The 21386-nt window shown below is 47.2% G+C and overlaps 1 protein-coding gene across 2 annotated transcripts in view; it reads right to left on the reverse strand.

Moving 5' to 3' along the window:
* Nucleotides 1-5163: 5163 nt before the first annotated feature.
* The window catches only part of ARID1A (AT-rich interaction domain 1A), a 70155-nt gene continuing 53932 nt past the window's right edge, over nucleotides 5164-21386 (reverse strand). Inside the window, exons 7-20 of one of the 2 annotated variants that reach the window (XM_004377074.2) lie at nucleotides 21028-21195; nucleotides 20018-20330; nucleotides 18721-18866; nucleotides 18512-18621; nucleotides 17237-17446; nucleotides 14372-14579; nucleotides 12808-12940; nucleotides 12452-12627; nucleotides 11910-12060; nucleotides 11693-11827; nucleotides 11502-11598; nucleotides 10116-11007; nucleotides 9406-9536; nucleotides 5164-7609 (exon numbers count right to left, since the gene is read on the reverse strand). In XM_004377074.2, coding sequence (XP_004377131.1) covers nucleotides 5879-7609; nucleotides 9406-9536; nucleotides 10116-11007; nucleotides 11502-11598; nucleotides 11693-11827; nucleotides 11910-12060; nucleotides 12452-12627; nucleotides 12808-12940; nucleotides 14372-14579; nucleotides 17237-17446; nucleotides 18512-18621; nucleotides 18721-18866; nucleotides 20018-20330; nucleotides 21028-21195 — 4601 coding nt within the window. In that variant the 3' untranslated portion in view covers nucleotides 5164-5878. The remainder of the gene's footprint in view (nucleotides 7610-9405; nucleotides 9537-10115; nucleotides 11008-11501; nucleotides 11599-11692; nucleotides 11828-11909; nucleotides 12061-12451; nucleotides 12628-12807; nucleotides 12941-14371; nucleotides 14580-17236; nucleotides 17447-18511; nucleotides 18622-18720; nucleotides 18867-20017; nucleotides 20331-21027; nucleotides 21196-21386) is intronic. The other variant, XM_023732083.1, reaches the window with a different exon arrangement.

A 21386-nucleotide genomic window follows, 5' to 3' on the forward strand; every position in this document is an offset into this window, starting at 1 on the left:
GCTCTTCAGCTCTACTTTTCTGCCATTTCTCCTTCCTTTCCGTCTCTGTTAACCACCCCCCTCCTCTTCCACTCTGTTTCCTCTTTCATTTTCTAGCTCCTGCTCCGACAGGAAAACAGGGAAGCTGAACCTTGTGCTCTTAAAGCCCTGGCTTGTCAGATTGGAAAGAGGCTGGGTGGGATGGGAGGGGGTTCTGGGCCTCCAAAGCTGTGAGTGAGGAGTGGAGGAGGCAACTCTCTCTAATCTTTGCTTTTAGAGTCTGCAGCTAAAATGGAGCCTGTATCAACACAGGCAGCCCAGCTGAGCAACCAGAACTGCGAAGAGCAAGCTAGAGAGAGCTGTATCCCAGCTCTGGAAAGACTCTATACCTCCCAGCCACTTCCATTAAGAAGCAAATACCCCACACCACCAAGAAACAGTTTCATAATACAAACCCCTAACCCAAACAATGCAAGCAATGCATTACTGTTACTAGAATCTTAGACTGTATGGGGACTACAGCATTTCTGTTTCTTGTACTTGTCTGACTCTTGCTGTTTCCCTGCTTGAAACACTCTACTGCCAGGCCACCCATTGGCTAGCTGGCCCACTACATTTGGGTCTCAGTTGAAATGTTACCTCTTCCCAGAGGCCTTCCCTGACTACCCAGCCACCACCACCACCACCACGTACCATTTCATCACCCTGTTCTATTTCCTTCATAGCACTTAACATCAGCCGGTTATCTTGTCCGTGAATTTTACTCGTTTCATAGTCTGTTTCTCTCTTCTGGGATGTAAGCTCTAGGAGAGCAGGGACTTTGTTTACCCAAGTATTCCCAGCATTTAAAACAGTGTCTTGCACATTCTGTATACAAGATAAAGATCTGGTGAATGAATTCATTTGTTTAATCTGATACCTACATTTTATGGATGAGGGAGCTAAAACTCAGAGAGAGGGAAGTCGCTGAGGTCACACAGCTAATGGTAGAAGTGAGACTTGAAGTCAAGTCTCTAGCCTCCCAGACTGGTTCTTTCTACCACTCCAAACTATTCTAATCTCAGGTTTACCCCTTCCCCTCTCTCCCTTTTACCAAATGTCGAAGAGTATTTGTGGCCTATGCCAAGATTTCTATATAGGGCACACCAAGTCCAACAATGTTGGAGTGCCCACCATGTGCCAATGGGATAAGGATACAACACTGAGCAAGACAGACAGTCCTTGCCCTCATACAGATGATAATTATCTACCTCATAGGATTTATAGTGCTTGGCATAAAGTAAGTGCTCAATAAAGTGGGCTGTTATAATTCCCTGAACAAAGAAGAGGAGCTAGTGATTTTCCCACTGAAGGAGGGGAGAAGGGAGTTTGGTAGTTCTCACTCACCTTCCTGGAGCTCGCTGACAACTCGTTTCTCAGCATCTGTCTTGCCTTGCTCCTGACTCCACATCTGGAGGTGCCCTTGGCCCCAGGATGGGCAGAGAGACAGCCCAGTATATCTATTCTCAGTAGCTCAGTTACCAGACACTGCAATGTCTATGGTTCCAAACCTATGGAAATGGTGGAGTGGCTCACCCTGACCCGATGTTGGCTCTGTCGCCACACTATTATGGGGCGAAAGTGACCACACTGGCCTCTAATTCCTGTTACAACTGTTAGCAGGCAGGGCTAATGCCCATGATGCCAGGCAACTGTCCTTACCAGAACTTTGTTACTTCTCTTCGCTGTGAATGTAAGGGCATTCATTAGCAGTTTCCAAGGATGCTGGGAGATATCCACATCCGTCCTTACATCTAGGACACCAATCAGGTTTTGGACATTTACCAAAAGCATTCTTTTGGCCTCTGCTTAACACTTAAAGATGCTCATTCACCCCAGAACAAAGACTCACCTTGCCTCCCAATTGCAGGAGCCGAACATTGATCCTTAATATAATCCATGGACACTAGATATTTTTCACCCTTTCTACAGTGTTTGTCTTTCAATAGTTGGAAAATCCTGACCTTACTGTTGTTTCTCTAAGACCAGAGACTTAGCAGGAAGGGCCTTAGCCACTTAGGGGTGGCAGTGGCTGCAATGCAAAAGAGCCAATGAGGTTGACAGTATTGTTTAGGCCGGACTTGGCTGCTCTCCAACTATGGAAGAAGGTTAAGATCTTTTGCGGGGTGGAGAGGGAGGAGCCTGGGAAAAAAACTATTAGCCACACCCCTAGGTTCTCCACTGGTGAGGTTCTATTTACTTCTCAAAAGCTAATTACTTACAGCTCAGTGGCTAGCAGTTCTTTGGCCCCCTGGTAACTCCAGTTAGAAATTGGAGACCAGGCTAGGCTGCCCCTGCATTGCAGGAGAGCAGATGAAAGGAACCCGGGAAACCAAACTCCTCTGTAATGCTCCACACACAGCACAGAAATACACTTTCTAGACTAGAAAATAAAGTTCAAGGGGCCAGGAGCAAAAATAGGCATTAAGAACCAGGCCCACTTAAATATAGATATGAACAGCTTCTCATTTAGTATCTTCCAGAAGAGTCCTAGGAGCACATCTTGATTGAGAAAGGTTGGCCAATTGTCTCTATTTCCCTTCTCTCAATGGAGAAATGCTAATTATTCATTCCTCTCTGTGACCCAAATATTAACAGCCACACTTAGCTTGATAAACACTTGGTTGAAATTCTTGGGACAATTTTACCTCATGCTAAATACAACAAAAACAAATCTTGCTTTTGTTTGCTGAGCTCCACAGCTAGATCCAGTTACCCCTGGTTGTCCTTTGATCCAGAAAGATCTGAAAGCGATAAGGGCTTGAGTCATGCAGATACTGGTGAAAAAGTATTCTAGGCAGACGGAACAGTAAGTATAAAAACCCCAAGGTGAAAACAGCCCTATATAATGGAGTGAGCAATGAGGAAGAGAGGTGGGGTCAGAAAGGTAGTGGCAAACTAGATAACCGAGTGACTCCTAAGCTATTGTAAGGGTTTTAACCGGACTTGGATTTTAAAAGGATCATCTGGTTGCTATGTCCAGAATAGGTTCAACCAGGCAAAGCAGAAACAGGGAGGCCAGTTGGAAAGCTATTTCAAGAATCCAGGAACGATGAGAGAGTGTCTTGGACCAGAGTGGTAGTGGCTGTATTTTCTGAAGTGTGCTGACACACTGGATATGGAAATGAAAGTAATCAAGGATGACTTCCAGGTTTTTAATGGCCAAGCAATAGAAGGATGGAGTTGCCGTTTACTGAGATGATTACTGGAGAAGCAGATTTCTAGGGAAAGACAGGGCATTTTGGCATATTCAAATTAAACTTACAAGCAGAGATATAAAAAAGGCACCTAAATATACTAGTCTGAAGTCAGGAAGAGAGCCAGTCTGGAGTTATAAATGATTAAGTTGGAGGCTGCCTCCAGATAAATGGTTGCCTTATTGTTAAAAATTTCTAAGGAAACAGATTCTCCCTTTGCCAACAATTTATAATTTTTTTACCCCTAGAGTATCATCAAGTAATTTGACTATTTAAACTCACTTTATTTCAAGAGGAGCCCTGGTGGTGCAGTGGTTAAGTGTTCAGCTAACCAAAAGGTTGGCAGTTCAAATTCACCAGCTGCTCCTTAGAAACCTCATCAGGCAGTTCTATCTGTTCTACAGGGTCATTATGAGTCAGAATTGACTCCACGGCAATGGGTTTGGGTTTTGGTTATTGAACGAGGCCAACATGCTTTTTATGCCTGGAACTTCCTCCTGTGGGCTAAATCTTCTCGGAGTTTTCTTTAACTTAGACTTACACTATGGGGTTAAAGTGGAATATAGTCAAGCAACTCCAGGGTCCAAGATGCCACCATTTTACTTGGATCCACAATCAACACCCATGGAAGCAGCAGTCAAGAAATCAAAAGACACACTGCATTGGGCAAATCTGCTGCAAAAGACCTCTTTAAAGTGTTGAAAAGCAAAGATGTCACCTTGAAGACTAAGGTGCGCCTGACCCAAGCCATGGTGTTTTCAATCGCCTCCTATGCATGTGAAAGCTGGACGATGAGTAAGAAGACCGAAGAAAAAGTGATGCTTTTTAATTGTGGTGTTGGAGAATACTGAATATACCATGGACTGCCAAAAGAACAAACAAATCTGTCTTGGAAGAAGTACAACCAGAATGCTCCTTAGAAGCAAGCATGGCGAGACTACGTCTCACATACTTTGGACATGTTATCAGGAGGGACCAGTCCCTGGAGAAGGACATCATGCTTGGCAAAGCAGAGGGTCAGCGAAAAAGAGGAAGACCCTTAACGAGATAGATTGACACAGTGGCTGCAACAAAGGGCTTAAGCACAACGATTGTGAGGATGGCGCAGGACCGGGGCAGTGTTTTGTTCTGTTATACACAGGGTCACTGTGAGTGGGAACTGACTCGATGACACCTAACAACAACAAGATGCCACCATTTGGGGGAAGAAAGCACATCAAGGGAGGTGCAAGAACAGGACCAACTCCCACCACCACCCCCACCAAATGGTCAAGCTTTTAAATAGTTTGAAGACAATAAAAAGCCTCACAAACGTCTTACCAAGATTTAATGTACATTTATTCTTAACACGTGGAACATATAGTATAAAGATTTCATACTGAATAAATGATATTCATTAAGCCAAAAAAGGAAAAAAAGGAGGAATTTACATCAAGTTTTAGCTACATTGTTTGAAATACAAATATGCAGATTTTATCACTGAAAAAATCTCAATTGTGTTTCTTCATCAGGAACTTCAACTGAACCTAGAACTTCTTCACACCTCGATTAGAAAGAAAACAAAACAAAACAAAACAAAAACCCAGAAAAAAATAAACTATAAGTTGATTGGCTGCTGAGACAGCAAGGACTTTTTACAGAGACCTGTACAGCAACGCACCAAGAGGGGCGATGTCTGGCAAGAGATTAAATAGCTGTGTCTCGCTTTGTGCAGGTCACCAACTTGTTAACTCGTCATACTATAAAGAGGTGGCTGGGAAGGGGACCAAACTGTGGGGATCCAGAGGGTATGTGCAATGTACAACGTCATATATATACACACGTGGCAGCGCAGTGGCTGCAGCTAAAGGTTAAAACCAGTTCTAAGAGGTGATCTCAGGGTTATTCATACAATCAAGGAGGAAGAGAAAGAGGTCAGGGTGTTGTAGGTTCACACATGATACTTTGGGGGAAAAGCCTTTTTTTTTTTTTTCTCCTCAACGTTTAACTAAAAACATTTTTAAAAACTACAGCTTGCTGCTGACCCAGCGTTTTCTTTTTTCCATGTGAGACATTATTATTACAGTATGTTTACAGTATCAGGTGTACAGTACAGTACATGAAAGGGTCTACACTCTACTGCACAGGCCTCTCCAGTGAACAGGGTCTGTCCACAACTGCTAACTTCTTGGCTCCTGCAAGATTGTGAATGTACAACAATAAACCACACACAGTTCAGCAGTCACCTTTTTTGTCCTTCAGAGGTTTTTTTTTGTATTTTTTTCCTTTTTTTTTTTTTTACCATTAAAAACAGTTATGAAATGTGGCATCCCGTTGATGCAAGGACCGGGAAAGCCATTTTTACTTTATTTTTTTTCCCCAAACTCACTGTAAACGACAGTAACTTTGGTTAAAATAAAAAAGTCTTCTATGTAGGCAGAACTTTGTCTTTTCAAATAGGGTGGGGACCTGAGGGGAGTAAGGTGAGGACAAGGAACAGAGAGGGGTGGGGGGTGGGGGCGAGGGAGGAAAGAGCAACAGGAGAGACTTTTTCCCAAGAGAGAAGCTGGACAGCACAGGGTAAACTTGATTCTGAGGTGGTTTTGCATAAATAAAGGGCAACAGTCAGTTTCTAAGTTCTCCACACACGCACACACACACAGGGGGGAGGTGTCCCACGGCTGTCATGACTGGCCAATCAAAAACAGTACATCACAAATGACTTGTGAAACCAATGAGTTCATTAATGGTGATACTGAGATGTCCAACAGCCGTGACTCATATAGTGTGAACTCCGAGTGGTTCTCGTCCACCTTGGCCAGGGCAAGTAGCGCGCGGGCAGCCCGCCGCATCATGTCCACACTGGTTGGCTCAAAGGGTGGGTTCTGCATGTGGAGCAGGCTGGCCTGGCTCTGCTGGAACTGCGTGGCAGCAAGGCTGTCCTCTAGGAAGCCCAGAAGGTTGCCGATGCTGCCCTTCTGCACTGCAATGGCGCGGGCCGCCAGGCTGTCACCCTGAGCCAGGTTAGCCAGCAGTACCACAGCCATCTCCCGGCATACCGGGTTCTTTCGGTCACTGAGGAAGCGCACCATGGTGCTATACAACTTCTCCAGACGGCTGAAGGGGGGTGTGGCCAGGATCAGGTCCACATTGTTGTCCTGGATGCTGAGTTTGCTGAGGGTTTCCAAGACCAATCTCTGGGGGGAGAGGACGGCATTGGGGCCCAGGGTGGAGAAGGGGTCCTGGGCTTCAGCTGAAGGGCAGACTGCCCAGTGTAGGAGTCCGTCCAGGACAGGTAGGCAGATGCTCTCAGGGTATGGGGAGAGGTCCAACTGCCCCGAGATGTTGGCAAGCGTGACCAAGGTGTTTTCCCGGAGCATCTCCAAGCAGTCCCACCACCATTCTACTTTGTTGCAGCTCACCCCTTGGTCCTGCTCCTCCTCCTTCTCATAAGTCAGTGGTGCCTGCTTCCGTTCTGGGTGCTTGTGGTGCAGCAGGATCAGCTTGCCCAGGATCAGCAGCAGCCCCGGGTGTTTGGACATTTCAAAGTCGTTGCCTGGCACAAATGACAGGCTACGGATGGTGTTGGACACGCAGACGCAGCGCTTGGCAAGGGAATCCTGCCAGTCCAGAAGGGTACACAGTGGGGTCTCATCTTTACTGTGGGGTTCATCCTCTAGAATCTTGATGTTCCGGTGGCTCTGTGCTGGGCTGATGCCGAATGGGAACTTGCTGCTCTCCTTGGTGGCTTCTGCACTCTTAGCTCCGTCCTCGGTCAATGTGCTAGACCGGGTGGACAACATGTCATCCATGGTGGCTGTGATTCGTTTTTCTGGCGGGCCATCAGGTGGGGGACCCTCCTGCTCTGTTGTCCCTGGCATGCCCTCTGCTGCTGTGACATGTTTCCGGGGGGCTGGTGGGCAGGGCACATAAGGCCGGGTAGGCAGCAGCTCTGTCTTGCTCTCAAAGTGGGTCTGGATATGCTCAGTGGTGTCCCCCCCACCAATCCGCCAGTGCAGCAGGCCACTGTCAAACTCCTGCACGCGCCCAAGCTTATCTGAGCAGTCCACCACAAATGGGTCATTCTTTTGTACGATCTTCACTGGTAGCTTGTCAAACTTACTGATCAGCTTCTCCTCACTATTCTCTGAGGCTGGCTTGTCCTTGCTCGAAAAGGCCATCTCCTCATCATTTTCAACTACTTCCTCTTCTTCTGCCTCCTCCAGTTTAGGACCTAGGAGGTCTTCTTCCTCCTCCCCCTCCACAGGGGCTGGACTAGAGGCCTTGCTGAATCTCCCAGGGTCTAGTAATGTTCTCTGTCCTGGGTCACCCACCTCATACTCCTTTAGAATGCCAAAGATCTCGATCAGGCAACGTCGGAAATATTCCACAAGGAGCTCCAGCAACCCTGGGAGCTAAACGAGAAAGAACAGGAAATAAAGAGAAAAGTGGGCTAAGAAGAGACTCCTTGACTTGAGAGGGCCCTCCCAAGGTATTCCATCTAACCTCTCCCTTTCCTTATAGGTCAGATTTCTGTATCACTTTGGAAAAAAGCAAGAGTTGCTTCCTCTCCCAAAGGCTCTCCATGGAGCAATTTATCTTAACGTCTTCTATGCCTATTACAAAATTCTTCCAGCTGCCCAACCTACCTTCACTTAGGCCTGCCTCCAGTGGGATGAAAATGCTAGCTAACAGCTTTGCACCTCATCTACCAATGCCAGTGCCACCCATCTCTCAGACTCCTCTTTCCCAACCAATGTTCTGCCTTTCTTCATCAGGCCTAGTTTCCTACCCACTGGTCACCAACCCATTGCTCCTCTTAGGACACTTTCTACACCCCACTGCCAAGTGGACCCCAAGACTAGACGTGGCAGGATGACCCCTTCCAACATGAGCTGAGAGGAGGGAACGTAGTGTGGACAGATGTTCATCTGCTCTCTTCTCCAAGCTCCCCTACATCCCAGGAGGCTAGACCTCATAAATCTTGCAACATAAATGAGTGCGACGGATGAGGCCTCAGCTCTCCAAATATTGGTCCAAGCTGGTGCTAAGGAGACCAAATTCCAGCTTGGGTCCTTATATAGAGCTCTAGAAGAAAACACTAATCTCCAGTTGGACTAATCTCTGGCTGAATAGTATAGCAGAAAGGAAAAAAATCAGGGCTTTAGTATTAGAAAGACCTGGGTTTGAATTCTGACTTTTCTAGGAACTAGCCGTATGATTTAAATTCTCCAAGCTGTAGGTTTTTCCATCTTTCCATCAGAAATTATAGAAACCCTCAACTTTACAGGGCTGTTCTGGGGTCTAAATGGAATACTATATAAAATGCCTGGTAAATGGAAATTGCTCAATCAATATTTGTTCCTTTCCTTTCTCACAGGAGGCAGTATTATACAAGGGAAGTAAAGCTAGGTTTTGGAATCAGAAAGATTCCACTGACAACTGTATGAACCAGGGCAAGGCCTCTCTGAGCCTATTTACTCATTTCTAAATGGCCACATATCCTGCCTCATGGGCTGTTGTGAGGATGACATGAAACAAAGTATAAAGGATCTGACACAAAGTGAGGACACAGTAATCATTAATAACAATGACCTCCCCCCACCCCTGCAAGTTAGCTCCTTGACAGTTAGGTTGGTAAGTACCAAGGATGATTAAAAGAAAGAGTAGGATGGTGCAGCACAAACTCTTCTCAGCTACAAATCCTGTGGAAAACTCAAGGTACACATCCTATGGAGAGTGGGTCTGGAGAAGCAGCTTTGCAAATACATCATTTTGAAAAAAACCTCACAAGTATACTTCTTTATACTTTTCATTCTACACCTCAGGATAATGAAATCAACACAGACCTTATCTACTCAGTGAAAGAAGAAAGGAAAGGAAAAATAAACTGCTCTCCTCTCTGATAAAGACCACAGGTTCTTTTTAGTAGTCTAGAAATATGGTGTCCTCCCTGACTGAAGTCAAGAGAATTTGCATTTCTTACCAATACCAAAAAGTTTCTCCCAAATTCCCTTTGAAGTCAATCCTGTGATTCCTTAAACCGATTATTATTGCTCTTAATATCCTGGGCCCATTCCCAGCAGCAAGTACTGACAGGGAAGACATTTGACAAAACCCTGTCCAGGGATAGCTGAACACCCTGTGTCAGTTAGCACCATCTACTTCAGAATCCCAGGTCCCCCCATTCTTCCCCAGGCAATATACTCACCTGACTGAGGCTGAAGGTCATGATGCTGTTATCATCATATAGCAGGATGTTAATGGTGTCTAATGCCCACGTGCTCTCTGCCAGCAGCCCAGACTTGAGGGACATCATTACCCGCCATGCCTCCGGGGTTCCTGAAATAAACCTCCATGTGTTCCATCTACCAAAGTCCAGGTTGGCTGGAGGCCACTCCACCACTCCCCCAAGGCTGGCCCATCGGTCAGGCTACTCTGAAGATAACCCATGGTAGGAGGCAATTCCTATCCAGGAGATGACACACACCTGCCCTCAAGGCTTTTAAGCCTCTCTGGGACATCACTAAGGATTCCTGGTCACGCAGTGGTTAAGCACTTGGCTGCTAACTGAAAGGTTGGTGGTTCGAACCTACCAGTTGTCCCGTGGGAGAAAGATGTGGCAGTCTGCTTCCGTAAAGATTACAGCCTTGGAAACCTATGGAGCAGTTCTACTCTGTCCTATTGGGTTGCTATGAGTCGGAATCAACTCGACAGCAATGGGTTAGGATGTCACTGCATGGTGATTTCTTGAAGGAAAGCCTGACATCAGCTTACTTCTCCCTTGGCAGAAATTCTTTGACTCTATTTTTAGTCAACACTGAACCAGACTGAACCTCATCCAGAATATTAGGATGGGAAGGAGCCATAGACAAGACAGGGAAGGGCGATTAAGCAACCCAATCAAGGATGTCTCCTTACCAATGTCCTTCATTGTGAGCCGCCTCCTTTGCTTCAACACAGGCTGTGTGGCTTCAACAGAGCCAGGTGGGAAGGTAATATCCCGCCGAATCATGGGGGGCTGCACAGGGGTGGGTGCTATGTGCGAGGCAGGCACTGGTGGGCCTGCCTTCTGCATTTTCATCCCAGAGTGCAGGAATGGAGACTTGCTAGGAGAGGTGCGGTTCTCCATTGGCCGCGACAGGGGAGCGGGGCTGGATACCTGAGGAATGTGATTCTGCATGCTTGGTGGGGGCTGGTAGTTAGATGGAGGGGGCCTTGTCATGGGGGGCACGGGGGCAGAGGGACCATATGTGGGCTGGCGTGTGCCATGGGAAGGCCATGGGCCTTCGTGATTGGCCCTCTGATCCGTGTGCAGCATTTCATCTGTTCGGTTCACACCATGATAGGCGGGACCCTGGGGGGCAGAGCCTGCGCTCTGCCTGTTGGCATAATTGTAGGTCATGTCATTACGCCCCTGCCACATGGTGCCTTGCTGAGCAACCTCAGACGATGCCTGTATGGGGCCACCCATCATTTGTGGTGGCATGTTCTGCTGGGCATTGGAGCCAGGGGGTGCAGAGACACGGTCTCTGCCAAACTGGAATGGAAATTGGTTCTGGGGGCCGCCTGCTGGTCGGCGCTCTGTAGCAGCAGCGGCAGTGGCAGGATAGGCATTGCTATACTGGTTGTACACATCTTGCTGAGGGGAAGGCTGGGCAGCTTGTTGCTGGCTGGCAGGCTGGGGCTGGGCTGGGGGCAACTGCTGCTGCTGAGGCTGCCCCTGCCCTGTGCTGTATGGCACGCTGTACATCTCTCCTTCATGCCGCTTGGCAGGAGGGCCGTATGTGCCATCCATCGGCCGCTTGTAATTCTAAGACAGGGACAAGCAGAGGGGAAGTTAATAACTCTGCACTTAGGGACACAAGATAAATGTAGACCCACAGATGCCAAGATGGCTACAACGAGACTCCTGCTTGGCCTATAGACCCTTGCTTGCTTATTTCTGCCCCTCCAAGAAAGAAAACAGACTCCAAAGGAAGAAAGGTATCACCTTTACAAATTATCTTTTGAAACTGAATCTGAAAGCACAACCATTCTCTTTTCCCTCTGGCACTCCTTTGCTCTAAGTAGAAACACATACAAAACCTCAAAGATCAAAATCAGGCCTGTTAATGTCCCTTTTGGAGATTGGTCTGGACTCCAAAAAGGGAAAAGATTGAGGGCTTGGCTCTTCAGGCATAACTCTGGCCATGTGGGTGGGAGAAGAATGTCAAAGTATCTAAAGTGAGCTTCTTAGATTTTTCAACAGATTAGTTTATTAACTAGTTTTCATGGGGAATCTATGTCAGTCCATTCCCTCCTCACCTGCTGCTGCTGCTGATACATTGTGGTCTGCTGGCTGGGGTAGGGGCTGCCAGAAGGGGTGCCTTGGGTGGAGAACTGATTGCCATAGGAATCATGTCTGCAGTTGGGAGAGAAGCAGAGGATCAAGGTAGGAAATGGCAAAGCCTGAGCCACAGTGGTGCTGAGGCTGGGCCAGACCAGGGTTCACTCACCGCTGCTGCTGTTGCTGCTGCTGTGGGGGGTAGCGGCTAGGAGAGTACATTCCCGAATCTGGGTTGGAAGGCATAAGATTCGGTTGTGGGGCCCCAGTGCCCATGTTTCCCTCAGGTCCTATTCCAGGCTCCGTCCTAAAGAAAATTGGAGAAGCAGATTCAGTCCACCATAGCTGTGGGGTGCTGAGGGTAGGACAGGAGCAGGGGCCATGCTTACCTCACTCTGTCATAAGGACCTCCATAAGGGTAGTGCTGTCGTGGTCCCATCGCCACATTCCCCAGACCAGGGCCGGCAGCACGGCTGTAGGGGTCCCCCATCCCACCATTGGGACCCTGTCCTGAGGACATGAAGGGATCACTCCCTGGAGCTGAGCGCAGAAAGAAAAGGAGGCAGTGAGCAAACTGGCTGGTCGACAGGCCTAGCAATCTATACTTTTTCTGCTCAAAGGGCCCAGAGCTGCAAAGACCCAGGGCCTCTTCAGAGCTCAAGGTTTTTCCTGTTGTTTTCCTGACAGATTCAAAACAGAGAACCAAAAAGGCCCTAACCAGCAAGGAGCATATACTTGTTAAGGGGTGACAAGGTGAGGCCAGGGACAGGGAAATACGAAAGCAGGTAGGGATGAAGAAGGATGGTTATCATATGCTCAGGAAATCCCTTATCTCAGAGGATGGCTTGACAAGATCCCTGAGCCACCCTCAAGATATACCCCATCTCCACAGCCCTGTCTTCGAGGGTGCAAGGTCAATGGTCAAGGTCACCTTTCCTCATGCTGCCATAAGGATCCTTATTTGGCTCATAGGACATGCGCCCCATCATGTCAGAGGTATTCATACTGGGCTGGTACCCAGGGTTTGGAGTCATGGAATTCCGCTTCTGGAATGTGGGGTCACTTCCATCAGGAAAGGCATCCTGGATCCCGACTGAATTGCTCCTGCTCCAGAATGAGGAATGCCAATTAAACCCCAAATAATGCAACTCTTCCAATATAATGCAGAACTCAGAAAAGTCACTGGCTGGGCAGCCAGGAAGGGGCCACCACCCTTGGGCTGCACAAGAGCTCTGATGCACCTCTCCTCAGAGTCCCCAAACCACCCACCCCAACTCCTGGCCTTACCTCATGCCTGGCAAAGGGGGGATCTGACTGTGTGGCGTGGATGCTGGAGTTGGTGGCTTCAGGTCACCTCCTTCTGCCATGGAACTGCTGGTTGACTGAGGAGTCTGCGGTCCCTGCATAGACCCTGACCCCGCTGTGGACAGAGATGCCAGCTGAGTAGTTTGCTTGGCAGGAAGCTGTTTAACCCTTACAGAAACACACAAATGCCTCGGAAACTCTTTGGAAAAGATCTTCATAAGGCTAAAGATCAGGACCCTTTTAAGCTTAAATAACCTTTCTCAACAGAGGATCTGAAAGGCTAGGTAATAAAAAAGTTGAAGATTCTATTGCTCCTTGCTGCTATTTTACATTTGAAGAATAGGAGTGATGTGACGATAATCATCACCAACCTGGTGATTCCGTCGTCCTTCACTGCCAGCTTCCTTAACTACTTCTCTTTACTTCCAAGGACCTTGTCTAACCTGTTTAACCCTGTAACGATGGTGTGCAAGCTCCCAGTCAGGTCCTCTCCAAACTATAGGCAGAGAGGTTCCATCTTGCTCCAAACCTGTGGCACCGTTTAGGAGCCCAGACAAACAAACAAAAAATCTGCTGCTGTTGAGTTGATTCTGACTCTTAGCAACCTTACAGGACAGAGTAGAACTGCCCCATAGGGGTTCCAAGGCTGTAGACCTTTACTGAAGCAGACTACCACGTTTCTCCAACAGAGCAGCTAAGGGGCTCAAACCACCCATCTTTTGGTTAGCGGCCCAGCGCTTTAACCACTGCATCACTAAGGCTCCTTTTTAGGAGCCCAGGAGCTCCTATTCCCAAGCATCCGGCAGTGTCATCACTCAGGTTCAAATGTTCCTCTAAGCTGAGGCGCATAGAACTACCAGTAATTAATGTTTCCATTAGTTACCATTCCCAGCAGCAGATATCCCACTGCTGAGGCCTCCCCAGCTGATGAGTCATCTCAGGCACTCATTATACCCAGAGGTCAACACCAGGGCACGTGTGTTTACACCCACCTTCCAGGCGCCCTGGCCTTCTTCCCTCCCCATGCTCGCCCAGGTCCCAGCCTTCTCTCAGAAAGGAGGGTGAGCAGAGGCACTCCCACTGGAGAGTTCCATTCATGTCCCCTCCCCACCTCTCCCTCCTTCCCATTCATTACTAATCTCAGCTCCCTGGGGAATTCAGGGCGCTAGCCTGAACTACATTCTAAGGCACTGACATCAGTGGGCCAAAGCTCCCAGATGGCCCTGTCTCACTGCCATTTGTCAGTTTTTCCCACTACTCCAATGTCCCTCCCACTCACTAGTTTACAAACATTTGGCAAGATGCCAGGTGCACAATGAAAATTAAAACTTAAGGGCTGCTGCAGACTACTTCCCAAGGGAGTCACCACCACTTGTTCTTTAGTCTGCCAAGCCGCTAAGCCCTGTGGTAGGACAGGGCAGAGTACACGTCCTTGGCATCTCTGCTACCCTGGAGGCAAGCATCTCTGAATAACAACTCTGGACCCTTGAAAGCTACCAGGGCAATCAGCCTTCAGCCTTGACGGAGCCATTCAGGCCATTCTTACCAGGAGAGGGAGGCTGGATCTTGGGCTGGGACTTCTTGGAATCAGCAGCTGCAAAGATGTCTGGGGGAGGGTCTTCTCCCCGTTCAATCTTGCACTCAAAGGCATAGAGACACTGGATATACTGCTTTTTCAGGGAGCTGGCAGCACTGCTTGAGGTGCCCACATTGAGGTTGGTTGCAAGTTCCCGCCATTTTTTGTTCTTGTTGACCTGTACAACCAACCAGAAGAGTCCACCTGGTCATCCTGCCAAGCCACAGCCCATCGGGCTGCCATGTACTCATCTCGTGAAATCATAGTTCTCAGTTAACTGTGAAAGTTAACCTTACTTGGGGGATAGTTCAAAACAAACGTAAAATTCATGGCTGGCTTCACTCTACCCTCAGCAGCCTCCACCCACAGATCACTGCAACCATCAGGCAGTGTGTTTTCAAACTAAGGCAAATTTCACATCACTCTTAGAACAAAATTCAGATGATATGGTCTTTACACACGAGTACTGCTAAAAAATGGCATGCATATCACCTTAAAATCCAAATCCTATTTTAAATGCACTAATAAAAACTAACATTTACTAGGTATTTGCTGTTTATCAGGTACTACTCTAGGTGTTTTATACACATCAATGCATTTAATCTGGAGTGAAGGTACTATTATTTGTTTTACAAACGAGAAAAGTGAGGCACAAATGGGGTAACTTCATCAGTTGCAGGCTAGTGGGTGGCAAAATCAGACTTTAAACCCTGGCCGTCTGGCTCCAGAGTTTACGCTCTAACCACTATGGTTCCTCATGAGAAATCCTTTTATAAAGAGATGATTCTTGTGGTAGTATCAACCACCACCTGCTTGACTTACTTTTGTTAAACCAGGGGTTTTCGCATCCAGTTTCTTCTCAGCTTGGGGCTCCCCACACATTCGACATTTTTATGTCAGTGACTACAGGCCCCTTTCCCTCACGAGTCACTGTCCTGATTGTCTAGGGGATGCCTGAGGCCCCAAGACTTCTTTTGTGCCTTCCCAGCAGCCGGCCTATGGTTCTGCCTCCTTTCCTCAGTCTCAGGGCACACTGACCAAGACCCTTCCTCAAGTGCTCCCTACAATCAATCTTTCTGCTCCAGCTGGGCAGGTGTCCCCCTTCATGTATTGTTATATATACTGAGCATCCACCATGTGGTGAGATTGTCCCTTAGGGACTGGGGATACTGGCTTTCCAGTCCCAATCCACAAAAAAAGTTCAATATACTGTGATATTTGTTAGCAGAGGGAAGAATGATAAGGAAGCCGAGAGGGAGGACAACCTAGACAGAAAGAAGGTGATGAGGAATACTCCCTAGAGTGGGTAACCACCTGAGCTAAGTCTTTAAAAGGTTAGAGATGGCCCTGGTGGGACATTCCAGACTCTCTCCCACCTCCATGCCACCTGGGCCAGTCTACTGGAATGGCCCCTCCCACCACCTAAACCCTATTAATCCTTCAGAAGAGCTCAGCACTCATCTTTTGCTTTCTTGGGGCCTCACAAACTAACTTATAACAGCACTCTTCCTCCTCTGAACTGTCTTTAGCGTTTAATTATACCATAGCATCTAAAAGGTTCGCATCCTTTTGTAAACCTGAAGACAGGCCCAGGTTTCCAAATTCCATCTGCACCTCATTCTAGGTTCAGTGATCCAGAAGGCCACCCAACTGAAAGTAAGCCAAACTTAACCCAATGCCCCTAGGAGAACTCAGTACCAGGGAGACTGGCAGGGATAACCCCAGGGTCACCTCAGGAGCCTTCTGTGGTTCTGCTTCCCACGCCAGTTATCTGGCAGTGTACACGTGTCTTGTTTTGTTTTGTTTTCCTTTGTGGGGGAGGGGAGTAAAGCCTGGAGGGAGAAGGAATTCATAACTGACTGCTGGTTGGCTTCATTCCAATCACTTTCTTTTCTGCTGGTGACAGCTGTTTTCCTCTTCTGATTTAGAAGGTTTGGACTAAGTCCCTCCCCGCCATGCCTCCCCGAGCTCAGCCACAAACCCTGACCCAACAGCAGGCTCCTGGTCTGGTGACTCCATAACACACAGGAAGAAAGAGCTTGCAAGGCACACGGTGCTGTCTATCAGCATTGCCTCACCTATTTGCCTCCTCCGCTGAGTCTAAAACAATACCATAAGGTATCACGAGAGAGGCATGGCTCAGGGTGGAGTCTGGTTCAGAGGTTTTCAGCAGCAATTAATCCATTCACTTTTTAATCTTCCATATAGAAGAACTAAACACATAATTTCCCACCTGCTTCTTCCTCTATAAACTATTTCTGTTAAACGGTTCCTGTCTCCACTGGGAAGCTTCCTGGATTGAAAGGGTCTGGCAGTCCCTATACCATCTTGCAGGCCAATTTTATGTGGCAGAAACCTTGCTGAAAGCTGTTTGTTGTCTCTAACTTTTGACAGTATAAGTAAGGCACTGTCCTACTTTACAAATAAAAAAAAAAAAAAAAAACCTAAGGTGCAGAGCAGTTATACACCTTGACTAAGGTCACATATGTTGTAAGCAGCTAAGACAGGATTCACAACCAGGTGCATCTCTCCAAACCCTTCCCTTGTCTACTATGCCAAATTGCTTCCTATGGAATCAGAATGCCCATAGCCTTTCTCTATCTTTGCAGCCCACTGGGACTCCAGTTAGCATAAACTTAATGCTAACATCTCATACTACCCAGGAAGGTCTCAGCAGTCTGCCTTATCTTCTGCAAGCCCTGTGTTTGCTGGTCTGACTCAGACAGCAGGAGTGAGTAATGTCCCTGTGGGATGCATGGCACCACATGAAGCCAATGGGTACCCAGAGAGAAAGCTTGTTGAAACCATAGAGGAAGCCAAGTGCCTGGCACTCACCTGAGTCAATCCACCAATCTCCTTCACAGACACATAGAGGCGATAGAGGTCCAGAGGTTTCCTGCCCACAGCAGGCAGATTTGTCATGCCCATGGCCTTCTCTTCTGTGAAGGCCAGATAACGGTCCACCCACATCTTCCTCTCAGGCTCACCACCCAGCTCATACAACTTGGTGATCTTCTCATTGGTTGTAGTAGAGGAACTGGATTTCTAGAAGGAGCAGGTCAAAATTCATAGGAATGGGTCAGATTCAAAACTATGCTAAGGGTCTCAGAAGTCTCTTGATTAGGGCAGCAGTTTTCACTCTGGGTGGTCACTAATATCTGCTTTTCTTTCCACAAAGGACACACACTGAGTATATACTATGTACTGGGTGCCATGCTAGATGCCTTTACATAGTAGGTATTACAAACTATGTCCATTTTTAAAGATAAGGAAAAAGGTCCAAGGAGTCACTGCCCACGATCTCACACCTTTTAAGTGGAAAGGAGTATCTAACCCTTGTCCACTTGACATCAAAGCAACTACTAACACCACACTACTACCCAGGAGCCTGGACACACTATTATAGACTGTTTTTAGAGTAAGAGCTCAAGGAACTCAAAACGTGATCTCTAGACAGTGGATGGACTACAAGGAAAAGAAACTCTCCCTCTCAAGAAAGGAAGATCTCCCACCTAGTTGAAAGGCTTTAGCTATTTATTATCCTATTCAAGACAGGAGGATGGTTGAAAGGGCAAAGGAGCCAGAGTTGAAGACCTACAGGAGGTAGCAACGATGATTTTTACTTACCCCATTTTACCGACAGGGGAAATGAGGTGTGGCAAAGGACAGAAATGTTTCAAATAACTCAAATGCTAAGCAGGTCTCCCGTCTGCCACATAGCTTATAAGATAGCATAGCCAGGACCAACCTACAGTAGGGTCAAGGATGAATCCAAATTCCACTTATCTCATCTCCCCCTTATTAGAACACAGGGCACCAACCACTCCTGCTGCTATGAGCGAGGTCCAGGGAGAAAAGAACAACCAGTTGACCATGGTGCACACCATCTATAACTGCTCGCGTACAGGGGGGCAGTTTCAGAGAGGGCACCAGCCAAATACAGGCCATTCTACACTCTAGTGTCTGGCATTTCCTCCATAACTGGCAGCTGAGAGAACGTGATGTCATTTAAATCAAACCTAATTTGATGAGCTATTATCCTGGGACTCATGATAGAAGAGGGAAAGGATGGGACGCAAGGTTGAGAGGAGTCAAGACGTAAATCGTTACCTTGGATTTGGATTCTGTCTTGGGTGTCCCATCTGCCTTATTGTTCATTTTGGTGGCTGGGGTTAACTTGACATCGCCAAGGCCCATCATCTCTGGACTTGCTGCCATCCCTACAAAAGAGGATGAAAATTCTCAAATCCAGTAGGTTTAGCTGTGACCAAAGATCACGCTGGAAGAAATCCCTGAGGTGAGCAAAGACTAGGATTTACCTGCTGAATTGTTGGCCATGGTTCCACCCATGGGATATGGGGGTCCCTGAGGGTTGATCATGCCAGCCATACTATTAATCCCTTGTCCATAGGGAGGTCCAGTTCCCATCATGCCCCCTTGATTCATGTTAGGGTAGCCTGGTGGCCTGAGGAAGAAGTTGGAGAGTGAGAGAGAAGAAAAGTTGGAGACACTGGACTTTCAGATTTAGATTTCAGCTAAATAGGGTTGTGTGAGCCAAAGTCATCTAGTTAGGCTATCAAGGAAAAAGCTTATGGGTCCCCCAAACAAGAACTATATTATCTTTTACTTCCTCACAAAGAGTTCTAAGGGGGTTCAAGCTCCAAATAGGAAACAATAGCTCAATTTTAAGGGCTACACTCCTTGAAGAATGGAACCCTACTTTATCTCTGAAGTACTGCCTCTCTCTAAGCCATCTTTGAAGCTAAGCTGTGTTTCCACTTAAGGGCACTCTCTGTGACAAAAGGCCTAGATTAAATGTTCGATTTTACCACTCTTTGTCATGACAAACCCAAACTAGACTGCATCCCTCATATTATAGCACCTGGCGGTGGCTTTGCTTTCTCTCTTGATGGGCCCACCGAGAACCCTGCAGTTCCACCATTCTAAAGTTCTACCAAAGCCACCTCCTAATCTCTCCTGGTTCATCAACATCTCAATAAGACAAGACTCATTTTGGTAACTGTAGGCACCAACAATGGGATGCACAGAGATGGGGCCTTGTATAACAATGGGCCACTGAAGTCAGTGGCCAAGGAAGAAGAGAGAAGTTTTCAAGGCATTAAACCAACTCACATGAGCCTTCTGCACTTTGGCACAGTCAGACACCCATCAGTCAACTAGCTCACATTCCCATGGGACCACAGAGAACAGCAGGAGAAATGGCAAACCACAACCCTACCATCCTCCATTTCTCACACCACAGATCCAAGTGATGCACATCAGTAAGAATCCTTCTGGAATCCAATAAACTGAACAGAAGAAATGAAGAAACTACCTACTCTGAAGACTTATTTTACTAATCAAAATAACCTGTGTTTCATAAAGTTCTTTACATCTGATATTTGGTTATGCCAAACTTGACAGCAACCTAAGATACCGTCTAGTGATCTGCACTTTTGTTGTTTTTCACCATAAGGAAACCTAGTTCTCTGAAGAGTTCTCAATAAAATACTTACTAAACAGACATAGTTTATCATCCAGAAGCATCTCAATGACCTGTATGACTCTACAATTTATTTCCTTGCACTGACACCTTCTACACTTCCTGAGCCTTACCTGTTTTGGATAGAGTTGGCAGCAACATGCATGGCAACAGCAGTTTCTTGAGTTTTCCGGTTCATGCCCCCCGGTGGGGGACACATCCCTGACCCAACCTGAGGTGGCATATTGGCCATATTAGGGCCATAAGGCCGGTTGCCCATGGAGGCGTGACTCATTCTCCCTGGAGGAAGGGTGCCGTAAGGTGGGATGCCAGGCTGCCCATGCATTTGACCTCCAGCACCCATAGGGTTCATGCTTCCAGCCATGCCTGCACTAGGGTAGTTGGCATTAGGCAAGGCATTATAGTTTGGCTGCCTGGGGTAGCCTCCTGGGAGGGGAAGAAGGAGAGAAGATGCAGAGACTTGGTTAGTGACTTACTAGCAACTCACTAGGATCTCTCAACTCTAAAACTCCAAAGGTAATAAACAACAGGAATCATTCAATATTTGGTCAGGAAAGAGATCAACTTCATGGTAGCCTTTACCTCAAAAACGTGAAGGGGAGGCCAGGAGTATATTAGAGACAGACCTCAGTCTTCCCCTCATCTTAAAGACAGTACAGAGCAAAGCTGGCTTCCTTGCTATGCAGGCCCTTCAACTCCCAGAGGAATTCTTTCTTTTCTATATACTCATTTTGCTCTCTCTCCCATGGTCTGTGCAAGACATTCAGCTTTAGGTCAGTCCAGGGCTGATTTTGAGCAAAGATCTACTGTATTAGGACTTACTCAAAATATAACTGAAATAACCAATAGCTACCATCTGTTAAATATTCTATGTTCAGTACTGGGCTAAGCACCTTATCCCTATTTTACATATAAAACAGAGGCTCAGAGAGGTTCAAAAACTTTTCCTGGTGACAGAGTAGGTAGATACAAAAATGGGACTCTGCCCTGCCCTACTTCAGGGTCTGAGCTTGGTGGATTCAAGGCAAATGACAGTCCTATTCTTACCACCCAGATAGTGGCATATCAGACAAGAAACTGTTTTCTCCTCTCAATTCTATTCCTAACTGGGTAGTATACTCACCTTGTGGGCCGTACTGAGCCCCCTGGGGACCGTAGCTCCCCATGGAGTTCTGCTGGTAGGAGCCCATGCCTGTGTGCATCTGTCCTCCAGAAGGCTGACGTGGAGATAAGGCTGAGCCAGGTTGGGGGGAACTGTACTGGGGCATCTGGGGATTCCTCTGCATGTAACCTGTTTGTGGGAAGTGTCCATACACAGTTATTGCTGTGGTAAGCTGTCATCACTTTGGTATAATGAGAACAATTGTCTTCCTTCATCTTGGGACTTCACCACCAATATTTTCTTTAGAAGTTACTTGCATGAAATCTCTATCTGATTTGCTATATAGTCACGTGCCTTTTTAGACAACCCTCCAAAGTGGC

Source organism: Trichechus manatus, unplaced genomic scaffold, assembly GCF_000243295.1.
Source record: "Trichechus manatus latirostris isolate Lorelei unplaced genomic scaffold, TriManLat1.0 scaffold00048, whole genome shotgun sequence".
Lineage (NCBI taxonomy): Eukaryota > Metazoa > Chordata > Mammalia > Sirenia > Trichechidae > Trichechus > Trichechus manatus.